The 21,752-nt window shown below is 40.1% G+C and overlaps 1 protein-coding gene across 4 annotated transcripts in view; it reads right to left on the bottom strand.

The window, feature by feature from the left end:
- LOC102051855 (bifunctional heparan sulfate N-deacetylase/N-sulfotransferase 4) overlaps positions 1-21,752 on the bottom strand; it is a 160,981-nt gene that overhangs the window by 87,813 nt on the left and 51,416 nt on the right. For 2 of the 4 annotated variants that reach the window (XM_027797547.2, XM_027797548.2), the window contains 2 exons: positions 18,525-19,302; positions 1,940-3,184 (listed from right to left, as the gene is read on the bottom strand). In XM_027797547.2, coding sequence (XP_027653348.1) covers positions 1,940-2,920 — 981 coding nt within the window. In that variant the 5' untranslated portion in view covers positions 2,921-3,184; positions 18,525-19,302. Of the gene's footprint in view, positions 1-1,939; positions 3,185-4,195; positions 4,368-18,524; positions 19,303-21,752 lie in introns of all 4 variants that reach the window. The other 2 variants (XM_027797549.2, XM_005433759.3) reach the window with 2 other exon arrangements.

Raw genomic sequence — 21,752 nt, 5'->3', positions numbered from 1 at the left:
TGTTGTTATTTTCAAGATACTCAGCGGTATGGAGTACTCTGTTTTTAGCTGGGTAAATGTGTGCAGCATATAAAAGTGATGCCGAATGTTTTTAGCAGCTACAGTTCTGCCATCTAGCTCCTAGCCAAGCCCCTGGATCTGGAGTTTTCTGCCATGTCTCCTGTAATGAGTAATGAACCATGGCTGCTCTGCCAAGCACAGGTGGAAAGGTTTGCTAGTAATGTTGTCAATCACTGAATAATAAAGGCGGTAACTTGGGGGTTTTCTGCCTAGTGAGATTATTCCGGTCAAAGGTATGATTTGAATTTCCAAGTAACTTTGTGTGGACACTCTTCTTATAGTAATAGGGGGCTCTTAAAGCAACGTTGAATAATAGACTTCCTTAGTGGAGCAAAAAAGTCAGAAAAAGACGCTCTCAAGAATGTGCAGACAGAAAGCTATTGCTGAAAAACTTGTTCCACAATTGCCTTTTCAGTTAATTTCCTCTTGTACACAAGCCTTTTTCAGAGCATTTTACCATATATTTCTGGAAAGAGAGCACTTTATCACTGAGCTTGTGCACAGTGCTCAGATCTCGAGACACCAGGCACTTGGACTGCTTGATGCTAGAAATCAGCCCTGATGAGCATTCATACACTTGGTTTGGCTATTAGAATTACCCAAACTGTTCTGATGAGCAAAATTGTTTTAATTGTTTATGAGACTACTGCTTTTCTGGGTATTTTGACACCTTTCTTCATGATCTGGTTGAGGAGGCAGATGAATATAGAAGTTGTAGAAGTGTAAATAAGAATTAAGAAACAAAATAGGAATCCAAGTTTAAAAAGAAAAGGCTTGCTTGTTGCTCGTGAAAGCACTGGGGTATTACAGGAAAAAAACCCACCCTGTAGAATAAAGGCTTGAGAATGTGATGTTGCATGCTTACGAACTTCAATTAATCTCTGAATATGATGATTCCCACATGTGGAAAACTGCAAGGAAATAACTGTCATGCTACTGAGTTCTGCCTATTCTTTCCAAGTTGCATACATTTTTGAAAATTACTCTGAACAAATCTAATATAATCCCTGGATACTACAACAGACTATGAAAATAAGTTTAAGAGAGCCCCTGAAGAATAGTTGTGGCCTTTTCACTGCATCAGAGGTTTATGTCATTTGCTGAAGTGTAGGCTATGCTTCCATCCTATCACTGGTAACTTTAAACGCTTGCCTGCTAATGAAAATTATCCTGCTAATTCTTTTAAGTCAAAATATGGCTGCAACTTTTTCAGGCTTTTTTTTTTTCCTCTTCCTCTTTTTATCTCCCTCCCCCCCTTTTTAAATACAGTGATAGTTATGTGAGATTTAAAAAGGAAACCAGCTTCTATTGTTCTGTCTACTTCAGAAATAGTGAAAGAAAGAATACAGAAAATGCCTATAAATGGTATTTTACATATATATATATGCCACATACATGTGTATATCTCTATGCACATAGGGAAAAAAATAATGCAATGTAAAACGTGTTGTTACCTAAAAAATCAGATATCTCAGCAGCAAACTTGCTCCAGAAACAGAGATCCTTTTAGTTAAAGAAGGATCTTTGTTATGTGAGGTATAAAAAGTTTCTGTTGTTACCCAGTTGCTCTGAGAAGCCTTTAAGTAGAATCTATGTAACCAAGAGGCAGCCAGTACATTCACTATATGCATTACTGTATGAGGACATCTCTGTGTCGGCGTATACACACATACATGAAAATGCATCTTTGTATGTATGTGGGTAAACAGACTTTTAAGGTAATCTCAGGTTATGGTTTCTGTTTCTTCTAGCTTCACTTGTGCACCTTCAGCCTTTACTAGGAAATGGAGCTTGCCAGCTTTTTCAAGCTTTGCCTCTTTTTAAATACCCATTAGCACATACACGTATCTGGGAGGCTGTTCCCCGGTTGTTGCCTTACCTTCACATCGTTGATGTTCATCCTCGTTCCCTCTTTTCCGACAAAGATGTCATCTATGTCAACCAGAATGTACCTATCCAAGGACAGTGTGAGCTTCTTCCCTGACAGGAAAGAGATGGCATCAATAAAGATCAGTTTGTGCAACCAGAAGGTCAGGTTGTTTCCAAAAAGGACTCTCTGAATTCCATCATGGAGCCCCAAGTCTTGGATGACGGTTGCATACAGAGCAGCCTTTGGCAGTGCCACAGGGGGTGGTCTGGAGGTCTGTAGTTCGGTTAAAAGCACAGGTTGATAGGTGGAATGGTTAAACTGGAAAACTGTCCAGTCTTCGCCAGGCAGTGGACCCTTCTCAACCCTTGGTGCTTTGGTAATGCGCAGCAGGGGAGACTGGGGGTTTACCACACAGTCTTTGAGGGCTACATTATTGTAAAGATGTAATGGCAGTCCTTTCAGTTTTGTACTCGGGGAGCTGTTCTCGTTGGCTTTATGAAAACCAATTATACTGACACTGTATTCCACACAGTATTTTTCTAGAAGCTCTCTATTCCATGAGTCCATGGATACGTACTTTAAAATATTCTCATATATAACAATTGTGTATTTTCCTCTTCCATTATCTGTGAGAGGTGGAATATCCCCCTTAGCTGGTGCAATGACCATGTGGTACTGAAATCTGCTGGATTCAAGGATGGCTATGATGTCTTGCCCCAGCTGGGAGTACTGGCTTTCCACAAACAGCAGGACAGTGGGATTTGTTTTAGATGGATCAATTGGCTTGGCTGTTTTGAGCTCCACAGACCTGTACGGTAGAATTTTGAGGTCTTCACACTCTGCTTCTCCGGTGGTTTCCACAAGGGCCATTTCCTGCTTGTAGCCAGTGTAGAGGTAATAGGCAGAAATCACGATACTTGCCAAGCAGAAGGTTGCCAGGAGAATGACCAGTGTTCTGAAACTTCTGCGGAGCTTTACAATTAGATTCATCTTTCGCAGGACTTCCAACCTCTGTTGGACTTGGCGCTTTTCTGGTTCTCTCTTCCTAAAGTGCCATCAGAATGAGGAGATGCAGAGGTGCTGATTCCGCTTCCAAGACGTTCATGTGACCATTGCAGTGCATTTATGAAGCTGTCGGGGAGTTTATAAAGCTGTCAGAGCGGGAAGTCAAAGGATCAGGAAAGCTGGAGTGAAAGAGGTGTTCTCTGAATGCAGCAGCTGCCAGTAATCAGTGAAGGGGACTCTTAACATTATCTGCAAGGGGATGCAAAACGAGAGTAAATAAAATAAAATCTGTAAAGCAATTAAAAATGCACATTAATAAAGGCAGTGACTGATACTGGTAATCTGAGTTAAGAGGGAAGTTTATGAACGGTTCAAGGACCACTCAGTGTCACTTGCTTTCTTAATGTGTTGAGATAAGCTGCATTAGACAGCTCTCCCATATTCTTAGGTTATAAAAATAGTCTAAACATAACTTTTTGAGGACATGCATCTCTTTGTTTATGGGCATTTCTTAACTAAAATGGTTCATTGCTATTGCAAATGTGAATGACTAAAGATTGCAGGACCAAATTAGGACAAAGTAAATGTTTGTTAAATTTTGGACCACGTTCCATATCAAACTCAAACTACATAAATATTTTGAAAGGGGCAAAAAAAAAATCAGTGTTGGACTGTGAAACTAATGAAGCTGAAGTGAGAGACACAAGAGGACTGTAAGGAAAGATTTGTATGGGTTTCTCTCCAGTTTCCATTCTGTACCTGGAGTGATCAGTGTTTTACAGTCTATTCAAGGACTGTCTAGAATCATAAAGATTTTGCACGGATTTTCCAAGTGAATGAATAGGCTGTTAGAACCGCAGGGTGCAGCTGTGTGTGCCTCCGCCTCCGTCAGGGATTGAAGGGAAGTGGTATGTGCCACAAGGGAGTTGAGCGTTGGGTGGGCACATAGGTATGTGCCCTGAGCCATGACAACTCCAGTTAAATGACAGGGGCTTTGGACTGTCCCTGCTGTGCTGTATGACTGAAGTAAGAGGTGCTTAAACCTGACTGCCTGGCCAGCTCTGAAGCCTAACTCATGTTCAACTTAATCCATCATTACCCTTCAGCCTGGTAGCTCAACCTAAATTCATGAGAAATTACCATTGGTAACAATAAGCCATATGACTTGGAGGCAATTAAAACTAACTAAATGAACAGCCCATGCTGCTCTATGGATTTAAATAGGAATTAACATCTTTCTGAATTATTTATATTGTTTACCTCTTGGAACAATGTGAGACTGTAAACAAGGGATGATTTTTGAACTGCAAGGAAGAAACACTCTTTCCAGGCAGATACTTGCCAGCTGATGTGTCCTCCTTCATTAACTTGGATTACACTTGTGAGTTTCATTCTGAAGAGTATTCATTCATCCCAAGCTTTACACCTAAAACTGGAAAATGCTTGTAAGACAGGTATTGAAGAAATTTGTCTAGCAGTATATTTTATGAGTCTGGTATAGCTCTAGGAATTCCTTGATTGTGTCAGTTCAGGATCTTAAAAATACAAGTGAAACATTTTAATTTGGCTTTAAATGCCTTGTATATCACTCTTCCAGTACTGGAGTACTCCTTTTGGGAGCTTATCAAGAAATGAACAGAATGTTGAAGTAATTGTGAATTAATAGGTCTACTTGCTCATGAGAGGCTTCTTGCTGCTCCTGCAGGTTAGAGAGCGGGAGTTGTTGCGGAGGCTGCTTGTGACTTTGCCAGGTTCAGGTTTTTATCTGCTTTGCCCTTCTCAGTTGGAAGCTTGCTAGGGGATTAGTACCCCTGTAGCATGGGCCATTGATGACCTCGCTGTGTCACACAGCACTGGCCAAAGGGCGAGCAAAGGGGGTGGCTTATCCATGGACAGAATTAAACACAGAACATTTTTTCTTATTCCTGTTTAGTAATGTCTTATGTAGGAGAGAAGAAATAAAAAAAGACATCACCATTCTCACTAGGAAATAAAATCATCCTGATAACTGTAAGAGTAGTTGTCCCCCTTTGGTGCTTCCCTTGTTTCGCAGTTCTGTCTGCTTGCTGGGATCTCGCTGCTTATTAAATCTCCAATTAAGATTTTATCAAAAGATAAAACTGGATGAAGTGAAGCATCCTCTGTGAGGCGTGTTCCAGTTTCGGTGATGTTGATGAGTCACTCAGCCCGACTGGGGGTTTATCGGATCAGGAGCATTGCTCTCTGTGGGAACGGTAGCCTCGCTGGGTGGGTAATCTGCCCACAAAACAGCTAATTGCAACAAGCCTTAGTTTTGTTAACATGAGCTAGGCAGGTAGCTTGGAAACAACAATTAAAACCCCCTCTTGACTCTGCATCCTCTGCTTGCTTTCAGCACTAGAGGGCAATATTTTCTTGCTTTTTAGCAGACAGCACCTGCTCACCTCGACTCGCAGAGCAGACAGCCCTGCAGGCAGGCAGGCTCCTTCCAGAATGGTCTCAGAAATCCTCAGGGCAGATAAAGCACCTTAATTAAGACTCTTATATTTAAAAATAAATAGAAAACGGGACTTCTGCTCTAAGAAATCTGCCATTGAATCACACTGCATACTTATCAAATAGCTTATACCTGTAGCACAAGGGAGTAGCGTGCATGGAGATCTAAATTTGCACATTTTTTCCCCGCTGCTCTGTCCTGATGGATCTCCCAAGCACTGGTATTGCAAGCTGTCAAAAAAACACTCTTTGTGAGCCAGCTCTCTGCTGCTGCTATGGCTTGTATTACTAAAATATGACAAGCCCCCGACTTTATATTAGCCAAAGCAAAAATATGGTCTTCATCCCAAATCATTTGATACAAATTGGTAAAATATCTTCCAGTTAAAATATTAGTAATCAGATTTAATGTAAACTAGTACACCTGCTGTATGCAGATGTACTAACAAGTGCAAGTATTCATGCTTATCTAGATGTCTAAATACTAGAATTGACAAGGAATTTGAAGTTGCACATGGAAATTTGGCATTGGAGCAGATCTCTTTAGTTTGCACATTGTGTTTGAACTGCTCTGTTGAACTGATTATACTGTTCAGTTAAAAAAAAAGTGTGAAGTAATTAAAGTTTATGAAAATAAATCAGCTATATTAGCCATTAGTGGGACATTTTGCAAGGCATAATTGGAAGTTAAGTGCCATTTGTGCCTTTGAAACTCTTCCCCTTAAAGTTCAACAGCTTTATATTCACTCAGAAATTCAAATATCTTTGGAGTATTTCTGTGCTATATTAATTTGAAAAACATGAAAATAGGCCATATTTCATAATTAGTGTTCCTAATGTAGTTTCATTTGAGAAACCAGTGTTTAAGGTCCTGTGTTCCTATGGTCACTGATGAGCATTTATTGACTCGTAAAGCCCAAAGCTGGGTACATCTGATGGAGGAATCAAGGCTACATTCATCCATGGTTGGTCCCTCAGTAGGTCTTCAATCTTGTGTTCAACTGACTTTCTAGATATGGGGCCTTTCCCCAGAAAGAGAAGAACTTTGCAATATAACTGTTGGGATGCCATAGCTCTCTGCAGGAACCGTAATTTTTCTTTGATTCAGGCAGCTAAAGGAAAATGGAGGTTTAAAAATTGCTGCCTGCTTGCTAAATAATACTTCCTGCTTCCCCATAAAAATGCATTTGATTGATGATTAAAGCATACTGATTTTGAAGATGATTGATTGGGAGATTAGGGCTCAACTATTTAAAACTGATAGCACAACAGTGAAGAGAAACAGCCTCTTATTAATACCATGTGTTAACATTGCATTAGGAATTAAAGCTGATTCTCTTATGGTTCAGTTCCTATGTGTGGGCCTTCTCAGTGGCTTAGTGATTTAACAAGCATCTTGACCAAATAAGGTGCGACTCATCAGGGGGGAATAGACATTGCAGAAGGCAGCTACGTATTGCAAAGGTAGCTATCAATTGCTAATGAGAGATGGCTGAAATAATGAAGTTATTGCCTGGGTAAACAGTAAGACTCCATGAAGAGTGAGAGCTGCTACCTTCCATCATCCATCAGGAGAAACAGGTGATAAGCGAGCAGTTTGGTTGTGAGAGCAGGCCAGCAGTGTGTACTTGGTGTGTGGGCTGGCAGCCTGACAAAAGGGCAGGGCCAGCACCACCCCGCAGGACTGTTGTAAGCTCTTCTCCTTTCCTTACCTCTCTTCATAGGTAGGCAAAGGATCTCTGATCTAGCCCTACTTGTGGGAAGCAGAGGTACTGATGTCAAGCAAACAGTTGTGTTGATCTGTCCTACAGACTGAGCTAATAGACTTCACGCCTGCAGCAGGTTACGAGTGTGCTGCCTGTGATAGCACTGAGCAGAGGAGCAGGACACTTGTATCGCTGCAATATGGTAATTTCTAGTCTCCTGCCCGCACCAGAGCGCAAGGCTGTGTGGAACACTCTACCAATAATTCATCTGGAGGCAGGCCAGAGGTTTCCTCTCATCTTATTCCAGCATAAATCAGAAGTCAGAATGTCTTTTATTTTCTATATATAAAACTTCCCTTTAGGCTAAAAAATTATTGTAAACTCTTTCCTCTTTTCCTTCCTTTCTAAGCTTGTATGACTCCTGCCATTTATTAGCAGCCCAATGATCCATGATACCTACTTGCTACTCCTTACATATGACTGCTCATTCAATACAGAAACAAGCAAACTGGTTTGAGTGAAAAATGACTCCCATTGACCATTAGCAAAAGTTCAGGGTTTCTATTCACTGCAGAGAAAAACCGCTTCTTTTTTTTTTTTCCCTCAGAAAAGTTTCCAAGAGACTTCTTTACTGAGCTCATGAAACAGGGATACTTCTTGAAAGTAACTTTTTTTCTTTCTCCAGCTTAATAAAGTTGCAATGTGTTTTCTGTTTATAAATGGGGCTTTGCTAATGAGGGTGGTTGATGCCCCCTGTTCATAGTTTACCACAAAGTTTTAGAAAACCCTTTTACCTAGGATAAGGACAGCTTTTCAGCTGATAAAAACTGTTGCAGGTCTTCTAACATTGTTCTAACTCCCTCTTACAACCTCTGAGTGGAGAGGCTGCTCAGCACTTTCAACTCTTTTGTTTTCAATGCATAATCATCTGTAAGGTAAAACACCAAATTTCCAGTATTTTCAGCAATTTTATTGGTCTATAGTGCACAAATAATCTTGTGTGATTCCAGAAAGCTAAATGATGCCAGAGATTGAACTCGATAATGAATATAAAGCAAAGTGTACGAAATACCTCAGCTTCTGCACTCAATGAAAGCTGGCACGATCTTAGGCATCAAACAATACTTGGAGGCAAGCTATTTGACCCTTTTGACTTGTATCTTTCTTTGGCTTTAAACTTTTCCAGATGATTTCAGAACTTGGAGCTTTGAAGAAAAAAAGACTCCCTGGTAGAAAGGCAGCTAAAGGCATATTTGGAGATGGGTTTTACACATGTACATGTAGGCACACCCCCCTGCACCTCTTACTGTGTATATAAGATAGTTGGGAAATGTGGTGTAAAGGTATTTAGGAAGTGTGTAAACTCTTCACTCTTGACAAACTAACACCATTCAATCACTCCAGACAGATTCATGCAAAGCTAACTGTTTCACTCCGGGAGCACCAAAGTTTTTTATCATGGTTAGTATTGTCAAGTATGATTTGGAGCATACTAAAAGAGTGGTTTTCTTCCTTTTCAGTGTTTTACTAATCTTTTCCCTACTGAGTAGGGAAATTGTGACTAAAGAAAGCCTTGTAATAATTATTTCTATTCCTTTAATACTTCCAAAGGTATGCAGATAGCCACCACTGACTTATGACAAGACCCACTTTCTTGAACACATATGATAGATGTACTGTCGTAACAGCATGTAAGCAGGGGTATTTTGTTCTCATTAATCCATACATGATCTGAAGTTGCTGACTTGCCAAGTGTTTTTTTCCTTACTGATGCTTTTAGACAGGTAACCGTAACCTCTGTTAATGATACTCCCCATGCAGATATTCTACATGAATCAGTGGGATACTTTCACAAATGTGAACTAATGAGATTATAAGGATTTCTGTAAATCCTCTCTCACAGAATTGTTGCCTCCTTTGATTCTCCAGCCCATGTGTAACACATCATGTTGCTTAACTCCTAGTAGAAATTTATTCTAAGTTTTAACCAGACCACACTTCTGGTGAATGTTGCCTGATGTTCAGCCTCTACACTTCTTTCTTCTGACCCATTAACTTCTAACAGTCCCACAGTTGTTTGGACCACCCAGCAATGCACATAAATATCCCATCTGTGATGTTTCAGTGACATTTCCCCCAAATGTCACAACTTACCAGTCTCTAACATGCCAGCATTTTTGAACATACATAGCCGTAATATTTCCTCAGAAATCACTGACTGCTGATTTTTCTTGAGTGTCAGGTGGGGAAGCTCCTAGAAATCAGTAATAATCAAAGTACAGTCTTAGGAGGACCAGGCATGAAAGAGAACCTGTTCATATATTTCTTTTTTTCTTGACAGAGTGGCTCTAGTCACCATCACAACAGCTAGGTGTTAACGACCACATTCACCTTTTGTGTGGCTCTATATGTGGCAAAAATGTTGTGAAGCGATATCTAACTATACCAATCTATCAAAATAAACATAATATTTTGCTGTCATCAGGCAAAACACCTTACTCAGCTATATGGCCAGACTTAAAATAATAATAAAAGAAGTATTTTCTCAGTGCTGTTTCCAATAAATATGTCCATCTTGCCTGAGTGATGGTAATAAGATCTATCGCTTTTCACCAGTAACTCATAAAAAAAATCACAAAAGTTAAATAGCATTATCCTTGGGTACAGGCCTCACTTTTTTTCAAGGAGACCCGTGCCTGAGCTGGAAGCAACAGCCATTTGCTCTTGCATAATGTCCTTCAGTGGATAGGTGTCTTTGCTAACCTCGTATGATCTGTAGAAAACTGAACTACCAAGGATGAAATGAAAGTTTTGAGAGATGATCTCAATGTCAGCAGCTTACTGCTCAAGCCATGATGACAGAGCCAAAATGTCATGGAAGAAAGTTGTGGCTGAAAATACAGCAGAGATTGCCACGGTACAAAGTTGTGTGTGACCTACAGGATTGAGTCCTTGGAGTTGCTTTGCTTTCCCAGTGGGATTAATGGAGAGTGCAGGTGTAATGAACACCCTATGATTGCCTCAGTCCTTTTGAATGAAGCCAATGAATAAAAGCAGGCTTCACATGTTTTCCTGAGGCAGCCTGCAAAACATTCCTCATGACTTGACGCAACAAATCTTCTGATCTTGCTTGGTTAATGGCTCTTCATCACTTTTCAATTCATAGTTTAATGCTTCAATGGAAGCCAATTTGAATTCATTTAACTTTTCAAATAAAACTTTTGTGAGATGCCGTATCAGATGTTTTATTACAGTCCATCTATTCTGTTACTGTTTTCTACTTTTATAAGGCTGTCAATTAGCTATCCAGTTTCAACAGAATGATTTGTGTTGTGAATTCAGTTGAGAGACAACATTTGTGCAATATAATGGCTGCCTAACTAGAATTGCTTAAAGTCAATCAATGCAATAGTCAAACTCTGTACATCTTGTCTGATCATATATAAAAGCTGAGGCATAAAAAAATTTTAAAAATCTTTTTATAGTTCTATTAGCATCTAAATAACTGCAGATTTTCTGTATCTATTTTGAGAACATACCAAGGATTACAGATTTGCTGGATAGCTATTGAAACTTTACTTTTTGAAGGCTTCTTGCACAAAAAAAAGTTTAAAAACTCTCTTTTTAATGAAGAGGCCTTGGAATATTCCAGGCTCCGGAATAGCTTATTAAAAGATAAACTCTTTGGTCTTATACACTTTTTAATATTTTTTTTTTTGGTAGTACTTGATGGTTTCCCGCACTTTATGTTTTTTCTATCGCTTTCATGTGTCTTAAAAATGTTTGCCACCATACAACAAAATTAAAATATCTCCATCTTTAAATCAATGACAATATATTTCACTGAATAACGTGTTTTGTGGTGTCTGTATCCTGTCACAGGGACTAGCTGTGAGAAAGTCTGATGTGGTCACATCTGTGCTAGGAATTAAAAGGAGGCTACTAACTTATTTCAGAGAGACTACTGCTGTCACATAGTAATGATCTATTACTACTGCAAAGGAAGTCTATTTAAACCCAGATAACAAAGACTTTTTGTACGTAAATCCTTAGAGCAGCGTGTTTACCACATGCAATTTAAACAGAGGTTTATTCTGAGTTTACTCAAGCCAGATTGCAACCAGCCAGAGAACGTTTTCAGGCTCTGGGTACGTTGACTCATTAGAAAAGCTACCCTATATTTATTCTTTAAGTAAATTCTACTGGAGTCCTCTCTCCTCATCTTCATCGTTGTTGGCTGAAGGCTTTGGTTATCATTGAGAAGGATTTGGTAGAAAAATTAGTAGAATATGTAGTGGGTGAGTTCGGTCCCAGCAACCTCTGATTAGAGCAGGGGTGTGGACTAGAGTATCACCTAAGCCATCAGTGCTGGTGGCAACCTGGCAGGTCTTAACCAGCAAATAGTGGTAATGGCTTTCAAGCAAAGTAGGGCAAGCAGAGAGGATGAAGCCAGGGTGACCCTCCACATGCCTCTGTGTGTGTGTGTGCACATCTTGGACTTACAGCATTGTTCTAAAGCAGAAAATTCAGTCACTTCCACCTTGCTCATAAAATACTTGCATTTATCACTGCTTTATTACATGATGGTTTGGGGGCAGAAAGTTAAAGTTATAATATCTCTCCTGTCTGTTTTTTATATATATTTAAATTGCTTAAGTTAGAGGCTTAGACCTAGACTAGGTTCCAGCAGTTCTTCAGAAAATTCTGGGTCTTATTACCAGTTCTTTAAAACTGGGAATGTTAGATTTTTGCGGGAAACAGTTATGGCTGCACATATTACCGTTCTCAGGAAAACTAATTTAGACAGAGAAACCTCATCATGTACTGAAAATACTACAATACCCAACAGACTCTATTTCACTTTAATGCATTTAAGTATTGCAGACACAATAGTCCAAGGAAGTTTTATGAAAGATAGTAATAAAAATTCAACCTCTTTTTATCCTGAAATGGTTGCATGTGTATTGTTTGCCTATCAAGAGGAAAAATACCGAGTGGTGAGAGGATAAGGTAGGGAGCTCAAACTTCGATTTCTGTCTCTTTCTGTCACCAACATAATTTATTGTCCTCTGGAAGCCACAGACACATTTTTTTTTTTTTCAGTACTTCAGTTTTCCTGTCTGTGTTGTAGGAATAATATCCTTTTCTACCTTTACACAGGTATTAGCTGTAAAATGTTCTAAGATCTAAACACAAACAGTGCATTTAAGAAAGCCAGTGCAAAATTCATACTTTTATGTGCAGTCAAATGTATTTGCAGTGTTTGCTTCCTTTGTCATCTTATTCTTCATACCCTGGTTAAATTTCTTTGTGTTTATTTCTGCCACTATTTTATAGGGTTTCTCTGAGAGAAGCCACTTTGTCAGTCAAGAGAAAGATCTCTTTTGAGATTTCTGGTGTGTCATCTGTGACCTATAGATACTGTTTTTCTTTTGGTTCAGAATATAAACAAATGTGTTCTTTCAAAAGATCTATTCTTTGTTTTGTCTAGATAAAGTTCAATTTAGAAATGTCACTAGTAGGATAGGGGTCCTACTTGGGAATTCAAGGGATTTTTATTTTTTTTGTTGAGTCACGCTAAGCTCAGAGACTGGAACTAGAACTAATACCATTAGAGTTGTGTGATAGAATAGCAAGGCTTTGATTAACCTGTTGTTTTCATGAAAAATCAGTTTACTGAACTACTGAGGCATTAACTTATTTTTAAAAGGGGTGTGTGTGGAATAATAATAAAAAAAACCCCAACAGTTGTCAAAATCTTTCTGAACATATTGCCCCTGCACCAGGCTGGAATTAGTTATGTTTCTTTACGTTCCTCTCCCCTTCTGTGGACTGCGTGTACAATTAAACTGTGTTTTCCAATGTGCATCTCCAGGATGCATCTTGGAAGAGGAAATCTAGCCTGGCTTTGTGGTTTATGGAAGGAGCTTACAAACGAACAAAATGTTGTCTCATTAGTTGACACAATGATACACTGTAATCCATAAAGTTCTGGCTTAGTATATATGCAGATTTTTAATTTTCTGCCCAAACATAAGTATTTTCTATGGAAGATAACATCTTTTCAGAGGTACTTCAGTTAAAAATCTGAATAGGCAGAATGACTGCTGGTGATTCTTGTGGGCACGTAAGCTTGCTCCAAAGCTGATGAAGACTTAGTCTTATGGGGCTCTGAGAGCATCAAGTGTTTTGAGGCATGCACTGCTTGCTTCGCTTGTCATGCGGGCAGTACATACCGCAGAGGTCTCTTGATCTTTAATTGTGATTTCTCAGGTACAAATTCGAGTAACATGCACTGCTGCAGATAATTTAGAAATAGAAAGGTATGGGGAAGCAAGTCTTGGCTGATGTTGTGTTAGAAGATGATGTTCCAAAATCACTGCTTTCCAGTCACTAATGAGAGAGATCTCAAGGAGGAGGAATGGTTGCTCTACCAGTTCAAAACAAACCTGGACCCTCATCTGCTAACAGACTTACTGGCTTGTAGAGTGCCCTGTGCAGGAGGAGACTGCACGCCATGTGTGCAAACGTGGTTCCACCCTTAACAGTGCAGTCGTATGTCAGTAGAACAGTGAAACCATTTAAAATGTCACAACAAATACAGTCTACTGACTAGTAATGAATAAAAATGCCCTAGTCCATTATACCAGCTGTTTAGGTAGATAGAGTGTAGGTAGCCTGGCACAAGCATCAAGGCAGATGGCTCTGCTTTGTTTAAATTAAAAAACAAACAAACAACAACCAAAAAAACCCTAAACAAAACTATGGGAACTTTAAAATGAAAGGTGACTAGTAAGTGTAACTCGGGTATCTTACCCAGAAGCCTAGATGCTACTGTACTTTTACTCTCATTTCCAAAAATTTCTGTCTGAATCACTGACCACCTGCCCTCCCCTCTGGTGGTTTAGGGGGTGATAAATACCTCTGTGAGAGAGAATAAATTCAAAGAATACACCGAGGCTCTGGAACTCGAGCCCTGCCCCTCTCCTTGCAAAGTATGGTCCCATGCAAAAGGAAAGAATGTTGGATAAAACATCCCCTGAAACTAGAACATAGAGGTGGGTGCATATTTCATGACAGACTGTTTTAACTTTCCAAACAGTTGCCTCTTTTATGGCCAGCAGCTACTATTAATTATTTATCAGAACACTTATTTATACACTAAAAGCTAAATGCAATCCTTTCAGTGGAAGTCTGGCAGAATGCGGGTTGAAATAAGTAGTTGTGGATAGTCCTTCAGGAGGATATGTTTCATGCACAGTTCTGCTCAGGAAAGAGCCCGTTCACATTATTCTGTCTGCTGTGTGTCTGATAATGATATATACATATGGGAGATTAAAGCCCAACCATTAGTAAAATCTCTATAGCTGCAGATGCATTGGTCCTGAGCATTAGCTGTAGGTGTGTTTCTCTGTGCTCTTGCGGGCTGTGACAGGATGGCAGATGTTCCTCTCATCCCATGGCTACGTAAGAACTAACTGAAGTTGCAAGATTGTCCTAGCAGAAGTTCTGCAACAGCAGCCTTGGGTGTAAAAGCATGCACTCTGTAAGTTTAGCTGTACCATGGTCTGGGACAAAGGCATTAGCAGTTGGATGTGTGCAGATTTTAAACTGCTGTCTGAGTTGTACTGTCTGTTTTGGGGCTGTGCTGTGGAGTACCTTGTCTTAGTGTGTTTTCAGGGAGGAAAGAAGCTTGCGTGGGTAGCCTCCATGTGACGTGAAGAAGCAAAGAGAGCAAAGTCTTTACTAGGTCATGAAGAGCAAACCAGAGAATACAGCAGGCTTTCCTTTGGCCAAACAAAGCCAGCTAAGTACCGTTACTTCATCAGCTTCCAACGAAGAAGAGGGATCCCCTTTCTTTTTGCTTCTGTTTTTCCTGAAAGAAGCCCTCCCTGCCCTGGCTTCTACTAGTGTGTTTGCTCTGGCTCTGCAAAACCCATCCTTACAGTAGAGGAGGGAGGATTAATTGGCTCCACTTGCCTGCACTCGGGGAGAGCAGTTGTGACCCTTCCTGTAGCCAGAGGGAAGGAAATAGTTTTAAATACTTCTCTCTGCTCCTTTCAGAATTGAGTTTAAATCATCTCATCACAATAAATTACTTCTGGTGCCAATGTGTTTTCTTTATCAAGTACTGACATGGTTTCTACACTGTGTTGCTGTTGCCATGTGATTCTGGTGGCATTACTATTTAGATAAAATACTACTAGCTTTCTATAGCAACTGTTAATTTTAGAAGATCTGTGATTTCATTGTAATTATTACTGACAGTAGTTGTAAAATGGTTTAGATTGACGTGCATAGATTTCATTTTCTTCAAGACCTGATTTCTTTCTTTTTGATAGTTCAAACAATTTTTCTAATTTAAATGTTGACATAGAAATACAGAATTTATTTTCCATCTATCTAGCGCTCTTCTGCATAGCGGCTTATGCTTCATGAGGGGCATTGCATTAACATCTCAATAGGAAAAGTGGATTTGTTGCTGTCACATGAGCACTTTCCAGCCTTTCTCAAAATGTGAGACAGGACACATTAATGCTCCAAGCAGTTTCCATCACAGAGACCCTCCTTCTCCCATTGTCCAGCCCCTCAACCTGCTCTAATGGTCCTCAACTGCACCCTAGGCCTGAGAATAAGCGATCTGCTAAACTACTACTTTACATGGTACTCCTTAATCCTTGCAAATGATTTCAAACCCAGGCTTCCCTCACCTTGGAAAGTGTGGAGAGCCCTCGGCACATTTTAAGCTCAGTTCCCTGTTCCTGAAATGACTCCACAGGCTGGCGAAATTGCAGCTTTCTGCACAACTCTGAGTAATCTTTTCCTTCAGCCACCCAGGCCCCAGCTTGAAATGCTTTGCTACTCTTAGCCCAGGGTTTGCTTTGTTCAGAAAAGCCAGTTTTGCAGGTATGGAACACAGTTTTTTGGATGCACCTAAGAAGCTGAAGCATTATGAAAGCTTTGTAGAGCAAACGCTTGATAGAAGCAAACATCAGTGTATACATGCAGTTGAAGCTCAGCCAGCTCTATGGTCATACAGGCAGTCACATCAAAATTGTTTGTGGGCTAAATCAGAAAGATTTGGAACATAAATTATCTTTTTTTTTTTTTTAAGAGATCATTATATTCTTTCCTTTATTGCTTGTAGAAAAATAAAATGAGAAACATTTTTTTTTCTGGTGGCATATGGTTAAATGCGTTTTTTTGTTTAACTGAAAACTCAGTCAAAACTACTACAAACTCATCAGCATTTTCCTTGATCAATATTGCCCTGGGTTTGCAATATGTGGTCATGTTTTCCTTAAAGTATCTCATTGTACCTCTGAGAATTCCTGTACTGTAAGCCTTAAAATATATATATCTTAGCATATTTTTCTCCCACTCATAGTGAATGATAGCTGAACTCTAGAGAAGCTCATGATCCCCTGCATGCTGCTACATCAGCTAAGTTTGATTAGTGCCATTACAAAGAGCAATATAGCAGATATCACAACATTTAAACATCCATAAAGTTTTAATAGAACTTCCAGAACTTTATAGTGTGAGTTAACAGGGTGTTTAGATGGCAATAGAATTATATGTGAGGGCATATATATGTGTGTGTGTGCAAGTGGTCAGTCACTCAAGTATCCTGCTGTGTGCTTAGATCTAAACCTTTTGATTTACTCCCAATATAATGGAAAGTTAGAGGAGCATTTCTCCAGCCTCACAGAAAATAGTGGTGTAAACAAGATATCAACATACTCCTGCTTTCATTTCTGAGGCTTTCAGACATTAGGCATTTATGAATAAAAAAAAAAAAAGCCATGTTCTGAGGAAATGGCACAAAAACTAATATATAATCTTAAAGTTCTGCACAGAGCAATGCCATTAGGAACATAGAATCTAATTGAGCAGATCATATTATTTTAATTTACAAGATTCAGAAGAAAACTGGAAGCCAAGAATTTCCTTCATTAAATGCAACTTGGCATTCCTTCCTCCTCACCATCCCGTCGTCCCCCCCTCCCCCACCTTCTTCAGAGCAACATTTCAGAACGCAAGTCAGACAGCGCAGCTTGGCTGATGGTAAATGTGCGTGCTCAAAGTATACAGATGCGATGGGGCAAGACAGGGAAGCACCTGGCAACGTTGCCAACTATCTAAACTTTATCAACATGGAGATTCTACTGTTCTTCCACAAGCTGAACAACTTACAGCAGGAGGGTCATAATTAAAAACTACTGAAGAAATGGGAGAGAAAATTACTTCTCCTTTGCTCTGATAAGATTCAGAGGTAGAAAAGGCAGAATAACCTGCTACCTGGGGTAGGCCAGATTCTGCAGCATTTATTCACAGGAAGGGAGGGTCCAATCAATGTGATTAAGAGCTGGAGAAGTTAGTAAAAAAACAAACAAAAAAAACCCCAACAACACCACCCCCCCAAAAAAAAAATTAAAAAAAAAAAAAAACAAACCACCAACCAAACCAACTATATGGTAAATTCCCTGGGGAAAAGAGAGCTTAATGAGTGTGGTTTTCTGTATGTATGTGTGGTTACATTAGTGTAGTGCTTATAGGAAGAGACTTATTCACCTCTAAATATTTCTCCTTTGAGTGTTTATTCCCAGCAGCAATGACTTGGAGCCGGTGTGTCAGCTCTAAGATGAAAATGCTGGGCTGCTGCTGGGCTCTGGCTCTGTAGCCATCTAAAGAGCAAACACTGATTTCTTCAGTTTACCTCTGAAACAATTCTCGCTTTCACACTATGAATGATGATGTTATTTAAAAACACACACACAAAAAACACCCCCACCCCCAAAACAATGTTGCTTATGGATGTTGTTTAGATATCAAACTGCCGAAAGCAAGCAGATCTGCAGGTCTTGGCTTCCTCACAGTACAAATACTCGTACTTTAAATAATGTGTGTTTACTATATATCCAGGGAAAGCTTTCACACTGTCATTTTAATACTCTAATTTTGCTTAACTTTGCTAGATGGTAGCAAATACAGCCAAGTATATGGAGCAAACTAAAGAAGAATCACAACCTTATCCTCTTTCTTCCCTCATATAACTTGCCATGCTGTAACTTCTATGGTCTTTCATATATTTAGCTACACAACTGTTTTCCCTCTGAGGACGCACATCCCTTTACATCAAGGGCACTTGCATGCAAACATGACAAAGACTATCTCAAACTTTCAAATAATCCTTTGAATGCCAGGCTCTAGGCAGCTTTCTGAAGTACTTACTATACATAATTAGGCTCTAGGCAAAGCATTTTACACACTGTGGATATTTATAACCTGCTTGGGAACTGTTTTCTTGTCTCAAAGTACAGGCACTGTCTATACCGTCATATGGATCTATACCCAGTTGTATAGGTTAATGTAGCAATATGTGCAGAAGCTGAACAATAGCTTACCTAGAGAAGACTTTCTCTTCCTAGCGTGCAGGAAAGAGACATCTGCTATTCAAATCTCTTCACATGGCTCCAGGTAAACTAGGGAGAGTTTTCAATTGATAGCAGCTGTCCGAGTGTCATCCCAGGAAGGTTCCTCTTGCTCCAGCCCCAGTAAGTGAACTCTACCGGCACAGTCACATCTCATTTATACACAGACTGTCCTTTTCAAAACAAGCAGCCAGCTGGAATGATTCAAACCTCTGTTCAGCACACCGTTAAAAATGCAGCTTCCTTCTTGGACATGGGGGATTACACCGGGGAGCAACCAGGCTACAGCAGAAAAGGCTTGCGAGAACTATTTAATCACCCAAATACCAGCTGCTCCCTTTACAACTGCTAGTGCTGTCGCTGTGCCTCCTGTTTGCTGTAGTCAGCCTCCCTCTCCCTCATATCTACAAGAGTATCGAGGCGGCTTTGCAGGGTTGTGATTGGCAGTGGCGGCCGATTCCTCCGACTAATCAACCCCCTGACTTTCAAGGACTCGGAGCTGCTCTGATGTCATTCCAGCCGAGGGGGGATGCTTCACGCGAGGATGAGGACGCGGCAACGAGGGAGGCTAATTCGGAGATGAGCTGCATTCCTCTCTCACCATTGTGATTGATTAGATGCTCTGGGAGGATTTGCATAATCTGTCATTGTGCAGTTGGACCACCTCCCCTCCTGCCCGCCCGTCCGAAATGCTGGAGGAAAATGCCACTTTCAGCTTCTGATTTTACACCTGGAGTCTGCAACTGAAAGCCTTGGGGGAAAAAGGAAAAGTTGAAAGAGTCATTTTCCGGCAGGAGAATGCTCAAGCCCCCAGGCCCCTGCACCATCCCCAGATACTAAAGGAGGCTCAAGAAAATCACAGACCTAGAAGACTCCTTGGTTCCCACTCTTGTTAGATCACTGATTAGATCAGCTGGTACAACAAAAGGTGGGTTTTAATGCATGACCAAAATCAAGCAGAGGTTACCCCGTGAGTTGGTTACAGAGTCTCCCTGACACCACCTCTGGGTGGGTACCAGCAAACATGCAGCGCTCAGAGGTTCAAAGTCTTTTCCTACTGTATGTGGCACAAATTCCACCTATTTGTTGCATAATTTCTTATTAAAATCCTTTAGCTTGTCCAGCTAGAAATGAAACCTACCTCCATAGCCAAGAAACAAGATTGTTATTTGACTTTAAATTGCATTACAGAGGAAAAACTAAACACTTTCTATATTAAAAAAATTAGATTTTATACCAATCTAATTTTCAATTTTTGCCAGCTTGACACCTTTCACTCCAAAACCGTTCTTCGTACGATACACCTTGGAATTGAAATTCAGCCAATTCTGTGCAGCAAATGTGAGGTGGAAATAGTTTTGTTCAAGGAGACTGGAACAAACCCATTCTGAGATGATGAATGTTGCTGTAAACTCAGATTTGAATCATAGGAGGGTCAGCTCAACCTTTCGTGTTTCCAAAATAGTGTAAATTAATGGTATTTCATGCAGTTTACCATTTACATCCTTCAGCTGGGAGCCTCTACATGAAGAGCTATTTGTTCTCTGTGAATATCCAAGTTTCAAAGATGGTAGATATTCTTAACCGGGGACTAATTTATTCCTCCTGGCTAAATTAGAAACTAAGGGAAAGTTAAAATTCAGAGTATTCCTGAGTCATTTCCTGCAATTTCTAATTACAAAGCACTCACTAGAGGTCTTTGAAAAATGCCTTACACCTGTGACTGGCTCTGGATTGGGGATTTGTTTTCCAATGACTGTTGTGAAGGTTGGGTGTGGGCTTCCCCCTGCAACTGTGTGGTGAGCTGGTGCCTCCTTGCACCCTTGTGAACATCAGAACTTAAGTCAGGCTGGAAACTAAAACCTCCCAATCAAGTGACAGAGTCTCTTCCCAACACAAGAAAGTCTTCTTGGTGCAATTGGTGGAAAACCGCAAAACATGTGAGCACTCCCTATTACTAATTTGATGGTGCAAAAAGGAAAATGTCTGATTGTTTTGTTTCTCCTTCTACTTGTATTCTTGACTCCTAGCTGTATTTCAAGCACTGGAGACATCCCTGCAAGCGAAAGGGTTTGGCTGCAGGGTGTGAGTGTGCTGCAGGATGGCTCTTGGCTGCTGCCAGATGTGGTGGGAGCAGCAGTCTGCCCCTTTGAAGCTGCTGCTGCAGATGTTCCCCGGGTGGGCCATAGGCCAAGTGGTTATGCATACCGTTGAGAGTGTATTTCAATTCAGATGCTAAAGTCACTCTTTGAACTTAAATCCTTGGCTTAAGAGCATGCCACGCTAGATGAATTCAACATGAAGAAGCATGGCTGTTAAATCACACTGCCTTGATAACTGTTTGTTCTGCTAGCAATTCATTTTAAGTGGAGGATCAGGCGACTTTGCCAGGGTCTACCCTTATTAGAAATGTGTGGAAATCAGTTGGCAGAATTGCTCCAGCTCTCTTTATGTAATGAAAAAGAGCAGACCAACCCATGGGGAAAAAGACAGTTCAATTTGAATTTTCACTTCTCTCTCCTTTGGGTAGTAGCAAGAATTGAACTCTTGCTTGGACACAAATGCACTTGAGTTACCTAGAATGTCCTCACAATCATGATGATATTCTCATGTTCTGCTTTAGGGAAAAGTATACAAAAAAGAAAATAGGACGGCAAGAAACATTCATGAAGTATGGGTGGAGAGAAACAGTAAATGAAGGGAAATTTTGGAAATAAAATACCATGTTACTGAGGTACCACACTTATGCTGAAATCCTTACCACAGGATGTGTGTTTTTCTTACCTGCAGCACAGATTTTATATTAGCTGGTGGAAATCCTCTGTTAGTTAATACTTGTATGATTTATTTTCCTCCCTATATAGGCAGACAATCACAACTGCCTAGTCCTCCTATCTGAGTAGTTAAAAAGTTATAGAAAAAAACCTAGAGGTACTTTGCCCAAAACTAGTATTGCCTTTCCAAAACATGACTTTTTGATTTTATAACTGTGGGTTTGTTGGGACATAGAAATGTTGTACTTTTCTAAACCTAGCACTTTCACATAGACTCTTTCCTTAGCACTGTGTAAATGTACAAGACTTTAAATCAGATTTATTTTTTTAAAGGGGCATCTGCCTTTGCACTAAAGGCAACTGCTGATAATTCAGCATCCTTCTATTTAGACTAATGCTCATAGTTGTCGATTTTAAGTACTATACT

Source organism: Falco cherrug, chromosome 1 (assembly GCF_023634085.1).
Source record: "Falco cherrug isolate bFalChe1 chromosome 1, bFalChe1.pri, whole genome shotgun sequence".
NCBI classification, from domain to species: Eukaryota; Metazoa; Chordata; class Aves; order Falconiformes; family Falconidae; genus Falco; species Falco cherrug.
The sequence above is the reverse complement of the archived record's forward strand: the minus strand, read 5'-3'. Positions and strand labels throughout refer to the sequence as shown.